General features: G+C 43.3%; 1 protein-coding gene across 1 annotated transcript; it reads left to right on the forward strand.

Moving 5' to 3' along the window:
• The first annotated feature begins 1,630 nt into the window (after positions 1-1,630).
• Positions 1,631-5,152, forward strand: LOC136586928 (uncharacterized). The gene is made up of 2 exons (XM_066585255.1): positions 1,631-1,745; positions 4,252-5,152. Exons 1-2 carry the CDS (start codon positions 1,712-1,714, stop codon positions 4,821-4,823), a joined length of 606 nt encoding a protein of 201 aa, XP_066441352.1. The 5' UTR covers positions 1,631-1,711; the 3' UTR covers positions 4,824-5,152.
• The last annotated feature ends 2,188 nt before the right edge of the window (positions 5,153-7,340 follow it).

Below are 7,340 nucleotides of genomic sequence, written 5' to 3' on the forward strand. Positions count from 1 at the left end.
CCATCATGCACAGCTGACAGGATGTTGGAGGCTATGGACAGGGGAGGAAGTAGCAAATCTGGACAAGATGTCAGAGGAAGTGGAGGCATTCTTCAATATGGAAAATGAAGTAACCAGACCAGCTGTAGTGAACTTATTACAAAATGACTTATTGTGATGATGTACATTAGATGTTAAAATTTAGTCTGTGCCCCAAATACCCCTTTAACGCCTTAATGACACTTCCCTTTTTTATTTTTGTTTTTTCCTTCCCACTTTCAAAACATCATAAAACGTTTATTCATCAACATAGCTGTTTAAGGACTTGTTTTCTATGGGGTGACTTGTATTTTTGAAGGACACCATTTAATGTACCATATAATGTATTGAAAAACATTTTAAAATTCTAAGTGGAGTGAAATGGAAAAAGAAAGATACATTTAGCTATTTTTGGGGGGTTTGTTTCTATGGTGTACACACTCCAGCAAGAATAACATGATAACCTTATCCCATGGTTCAGTATGATTACAATGATAAAAAATTCATATAGTTTTTTTGCAATACTACTTTTAAAAGTTAAAATATTTTTGGAAAAAAATAACATTTTCTGATCATAACCTTTTTAATTTTTCCACCAACATAGTTGTGTGAGGGCTTGTTTTTTTGTGGGATGTCCTGTAGTTTCTATTGGTACTATTCTGGAGTACATATACTGTTTTCATCACTTTGTATTACATTTTTTTCCTGGAGATGAAGTGACCAAAAAAGCACAATTCTGATGCGTATTTTTTTTTCTGACTACGTTCCCTGTGCAGGATAAATAATGCGTTACTTTGATATATATGACTTGTACGGACACAGAGATACCAGATATGTACATATAAATATGTGAAAAGTTTTTTTTTAATAATTAAAAAAACTATTATAAACTAATATTTACATATTTCATCATAGCGGTCTGTAACTCTGATTGGGGCATTTAAATGTCGCTGTCAGAATTGATGACAGCATTTAAAGAGTTAACAGCTGCGATCAGCATGAGCACTGATTGCGGCTGTTGCGGGCAGGTGTCAACTGTCAAAGACAGCCAACACCCATATTACATGGTGCAGGATCGGCTCCTGCTCCTGTTCAATACAAATCCTGAACCTCCATGACGTAACTTTTACCATGCGGCGGTTGCGGCTCCTCCAGAGGCGGCGGTGTGCTGGGTCCCGCGGTCGGGGCGCGTCCCCCCGACTTGTGGTCCGGCTGCCGGTGGCGCGGGTGCCAGGCCGGCGTGGTGCTGGTGGCTCATGGTAGTCCTGCATCTGTAGGTCTCCTGCCTCTGTCAGCTTGTCTGCTATTTTGTTACCATCTGCCAGGCAGGGATAGGGGTTGCGGATAAGATCCAGGGCAACCCGGGCTGGTGTATCCAGGGTAGATTACTGTAACAGTAACTATATGTCCTAAAGAGTTAAGGGGTTAAGAATGTGTGTCCAGCACACACCACCGCGGTTCACCACAGACTACAACTGTCCATATTCGCTCACCAGAAACTATAGTCCGCCTCACACCCTGCAGTAACCCCACCAGTATTCAAATCCTTGGCAGATTATGCAGCAGAATGGGACTAGGACTGTGAATCTATGTCTTCTAGGCCGCACGAGTGTTTGAGGACCTGACGTTGTCCTTCTCAGATGAGGAATGGCTGGGACTGACGACATGGCAGAGAGATCTCTACAGAACGGTTATGAGGGATACCATGGAACTAGGCACTTCTCTGGGTAAGATTTCACGTTTATTAATCATTTTATGCCAGCAGTCATAGAAAAGTTGTAAATGATGGCGCATTACATTTTTGCACAAAAATTTGTGACTTTTCTCGGCACTTGCCCGTTTTGAAAAATGCAGAGCAAAAGTAGGTGTAGTTTACCATAAGGGCTGTGGGCTACAACTTTTAGATAGATTTAATAATACTAAGAGCCACAAAATGGCCCAAATTTTGCTACAATTCCAAGCCTGCAGGCATACATTCAGAGGCAGAACTTGAAGCTGCTAGGCCCCAATGCAAAACCGGCTAAGCCGAGCGCTCCAAAGTGAGGGAGACCACGGGGCTAGCAGAAGGGTTGTCACAGTTGGCTCTGTGGTCCCTCCCGACAGTGGCGCTAAGGGTGCTCTGCTCAGGGGTTGTGCTGCGGCCCAAAGAACTTACCATGGTACAATTAGCAGGAAGGCCTGTCTTGTCACGGGTGACACCAGTACTCCAACTGGAACCCTCGGGAGGGAACGCCAATGAAATAATGGAGACGAGTCCAGTAACTTGTGGTAGTAATCTGGGAGTACGCAGATTTACTAAACTGAAGTTTGTAACAGTTTACAACACAGAAGCTCCAATGCAGCACTTGGTAAGGTAGATTCAGCAGTTTGCAATGAATTGAACATGATGAAGAATACAGCAATTTAGACTTGAATGGAAACTGACTTCAACGCTCTCTCCTTTCCTTTCTCTGAAACTGATTTGCAGGACAATTTCCCCACTAGTTGCTCTATAGAACCAACTTATTCTGATAATTATTATTATTTATTACCACCCACTAAGCTGGGTACTCATTTTACCAACCTCAGAAGGATGGAAGGCTGAGTCAACCTTGAGACAGCTACCTGAATCAAGTGGGGACTGAACTTGCAACCTTCAGGTGTGAGCGAAAGCTTAGGGCCTCATGTCCACGGGCAAAAGAAGAATTAAAATCTGCAGCGGATTTTAACTCTTCTCCTGCCCGCGGATCCGCACCCCATAGGGATGCATTGACCACCCGTGGGTAGATAAATACCCGCGGATGGTCAATAAAAGTGATTTTAAAAAAAATGGAGCATGAGAAAATCTGGACCATGGTCTATTTTCATGCGGGTCTCCCGCGGGGACGGCTCCCGCGAGCTTCTATTGAAGCCTATGGAAGCCGTCCGGATCCGCGGGAGACCAAAATCGAAATTTACTCACCTGCTCCGGATCTTCCCTTCGCAGCGGCTTCATCTTCTCTCCATCGCGGCCGGATCTTTTTATTTCTTCGGGCCGGCGCATGCGCGCGGCACGCAACCGACGTGCTCTGCGCATCCGCCGGGCCGAAGAAAGAAGATCCGGACGCGACGGAGAGAAGATGAAGCCGCGGCGAAGGGAAGATCCTGAGCGTGCGAGAGGTGAGTTAATTCTTATTTTAAGTGCTCATGTCCGCGGGGCAGGAGGGACCCGCTACGGATTTTCCCCGTGGACATGAGGCCTAAGATTGCATTCTGCTGCCTTAACACTCTGCGCCACACAAAACCGGAGCATCAAAAGAAATTATTTATTTGTGTCCATGAGGGTATTCAGGTGTTGTTCTGGTTATGACTGAGGTTATTCTATAGATTCTTTCATTTATAGAACTTTCTATAGTTCTATAGATCTTCAGCCATAAAATACATAGCGAGTGTAAGCAACCCCACTTTTCTTTTTTTAGAAAAATAAAGTCGCTGTTAGGTGGCGCTGTAGCAGACCAGGTCTACCATGACAGACCTGCATCAGTGTCAAATTTGAAGGATAGCATTCTTTGGCATGTTCTAGCGATTAAAGGTGACGCACTGCGTTTAGTGGTGGAACACAGACTTTTGTTGTAAAGCAAGGGGCACTTATTGAACATTTTTAGTGTGATTTGCATAGCTACAGCACCACCTACTGGCAACTTTACTAAAAAAAAAAAAAAATTTCATGAATGGTAAGCAAATCGTCTGAAGTGGATGTTAATCGAATTTTGTCTTATCATGGAGCAGCAGAATGCCCTCCAGAAGCCTCTGAGTTGCGAAAGTTTAATTTCGCTAACCTTGTATATTACATGTTAAAGTTGGAAAGAAGAGCTCTGAACCTGCTGCAGCTCTGCTACACAGCTGCTTAGTACTCCATACAATATTCCATGTGCAGTCTAACGAGTACTGTGTATAGAGGCACTACTATTTTCCCCTCATGTGTATTTAAGCCTCTTTTGATGCATTTCATGATCTGATTTGCCTTGGCAGCAGCTGCCTGACACTAGTTGCAGTAGTTCAGTTTGCTGACACTCCTGAGTGTTCCCCCGTGTTTAATGTGTGATGTTGATGAGGATATTGCCTTTTCAAGCACTATGCCTTATACAAGGTATATAATATTTCAAATATTACACAACCCAATACTGCCCCTTGTGGCCTCCCCTTCTTACTGCACTCCAATCTGAATTTGTTCCATTAATAACTCCCTCCTTTATCTAATGTTGTGCCTTCTAGGTTACATTTTCCTGAAAAGAGAAGAGCTGAAGCAGAGAAATAATACAGAACCTGAGGAGACCGCACAAGAGAATGCCTTCCAGATACTAGAGGCGCCAGTGACTTTGGGAAATGCGCTATCCTCCGGTGAACCATTCATCGCTCCATATGCAGAGAGGTCTACATCTCCTGTGGTTCCTCCACTTCCCAAGACAACTGCAATCCAGAAGCATCTAGAAGATTCCTTCGTTGATGAGCATCCTCTGTTCTTTGGGGCGCAGAAAACTTTAGGAAAAGAGAGGCCAGATCTTCCTCAAACAGAGATGGCATTTATCCACGTGGTGACACCAGGGAATAAAGCCAGATCTCCTATAACCGGACTGAGCACAGAAGCTGTAGCAGGAAGACTTGAATATGCCTCCGCTTCCTCTGGACCTGTCCTGTCTGGAGCGAGTGTTGATCTATTCATGGAGAGTGATCACCTGGTGACACAGAATCTCCAGCTAGGTGACTGGGATCCTTCTTTCATGAGTTGGGATGAGGCTCCTACTTCTTCTGCGTATGAGGCTTCCAGATGTAAGGGGAAGGAATGATCAGGAATTTTGGAGTTCACCACAGCCAATTCTTCTTTGCTGATGGGAGAAAACATGGTGGCAATGGTGTTGGTGGCCATCATAGTCCCCCTCCATTTAATTTATGGGCAAACAGGAGGGATGTAATGTGGATGGCAGCTTTAACTGTCTTGTGGTGCACAAAAAAATGCAAGAATCCTGTAACTATCCAATGCATACAAATCAGAATTAGCCAGGACTCGAAATGCATGAACTGTGTATATGTCTTCAGACATGTCTTCTTCTGTGAGACATCAGAACCTGAGCTAGTATTCCACCCATCTTCGGTCTGGTAGTACTTTTGGGGCGGCAAGGCTATGATACTGAACTCAGGAATCTAGAAAACCACCAGAGGTCCACAGGAGACCATTAGAGCTTCATGCTCTGAATCTCAATAAAAGAGTACAAGAGGGGCCTGGCCACCTTTCTTGAGCGTTACAATATTACATGTTATAATCACTAATAACTTCAGAAGGGTCGGTGATCCGGGGATTATTCCGATCACCAGATTGGAGTCAGAAAGGAATTTGACCTTTAAATGGGGAAAATTGTCTTCTAGCTCATTGGTTTTTTTTTTGCCTTCCTCTGGATCAACATTGGGGGATAATAGGCTGAACTGGATGGACATGTATCTTTTTTTGACCTAACATACTATGTAAGAAATGCCTGATGAAATAAGAGAGTGATTATAATTCTGTTGGTTCATCATAACTAGGGGAAATGTTTAAATGCAAACTAAAAATAATAGATGATGGATGAGTTAATAGGGACTGTTTACCAGACTAGATAGTGATAGCAGCACACCACCCTGCTCTCTACCTTAATGAACCTTGATGGAACAAAACACAAACAAAGAAGTATTTTAACATCCATTAAAGCCAACAGAAATGAGAAGAAATGACCTTTAAGGCTTTTATTAACCCAAAATATTTGTAAAAAACAAAAAAAAAATAAACTAAAGACATGGGTGTGAGCCGCTCCTATATCCCCACAAACCCTCCCCAAGAGTGAAGAACTGAGGGACGGACAGAAATATAATAATGAAACTCAGCACTTCATATAATCCACCATATCACATACAACTTATTGACAAAATCTCTGGCATGATGTGAAAATGTAAAAGTTAGATCACATAACGGCAGATTCGTTGCAGAGATCACTGGAAATCATACAGTTTTTATTGACTTAGAAACCCAAACACAAGTCTTACAAGCTTCCACCTCTGGTTGTTGGGTTTTTCGGCAGAACCTACAAAAAGTGCAAATTTCCAATGTTTCACCATGGTCTATGGAGGATTTATAACAATGTGTCGTCATAAGACTAAAAAAAAAATAAAAATGTTCAGATACCATATTTTCCAGCATATAAGACGACGGGGCGTATAAGACGACCCCCAACTTTTCGTCTTATATGCCAGGAATAGAGTGGCAAAAAAAGTCAATACTTACCTCTGGCGGCGCTGCTGCATGCTGTCACTCCCCCGTGCACACTGGCAGAGCATTGCTTTCTGCAAGTGGGGCTTGAATGCCCCGCCTCCAGAAAGCTAATGCTCTGATTGGCTAACTTAGTCTGGCTGTGATTGGCTAACGCCATTCAATGACGTCATGAATAGCTGTGATTGGCTATCGCCAGACTAAGTTAGCCAATCAGAGCATTAGCTTTCTGGAGGCGGGGCATTCAAGCCCTGCTTGCAGAAAGCAATGCTCTGCCGGCGTGCACGGAAGAGCAACGGCCTGCAGCAGCGCCACGCAAGGTGAGTATTCTTTTCTTTTTTTTGGACACTGTATACCCGGCGTATAAGATGACCCCCGACTGCAGAGCAGATTTTTCGGGGTTAAAAAGTCGTCTTATACACCGGAAAATACGGTACTACTACTGGAAATTACCTGCGTGACAGATCGTACGTAGACCTCAGCTAGAAAACAGCACATCAGCATTAAGCAATATCCGCCTAAGAGTTTTTTCCATACAGGTCTGTCCTCGCCAAATAATTGGGTAGCTTCAATCGTTCTTTCGAACATAACGACGTCTTAAGTCAACCCTTCTGCTACTGCTTTTTCTTTGGCAAATCATATGATGCCTGTCTACACTAAAGAATGCAGCAGTAGACAAATAATGATTTTAAGGGCCGCATGAAAGATCCAGTTAGCGATAATCTACTGATTTATCGCTGATCGTTCACTGGCTGCACTCATTTACACCTACCAATTATCATACAAACCACTCGATCTAACGATTGTTTGCACGATAATTGTGCCGTCTGAAAAGGTCTTTAGAAGGTTCCATACACAATAAGCAGATTATTGATCAACCATGCATGGGCAGCCTGGGATACCTTCACACATGCTGTAAAAATATGCCACAAAATTAGCAACAGCGCTTTTACAGCCACATATGCAGATCCTATTACCATTGCAGATGTATTATCTGTGGCTGGTGGTGTTGATTTAGGTATGACATTTTGTGTCATTGACGGTTATGATGAAATTCTCCATTTAA

The sequence above is a fragment of the Eleutherodactylus coqui genome, chromosome 12, assembly GCF_035609145.1.
Source record: "Eleutherodactylus coqui strain aEleCoq1 chromosome 12, aEleCoq1.hap1, whole genome shotgun sequence".
Taxonomy (NCBI): Eukaryota; Metazoa; Chordata; class Amphibia; order Anura; family Eleutherodactylidae; genus Eleutherodactylus; species Eleutherodactylus coqui.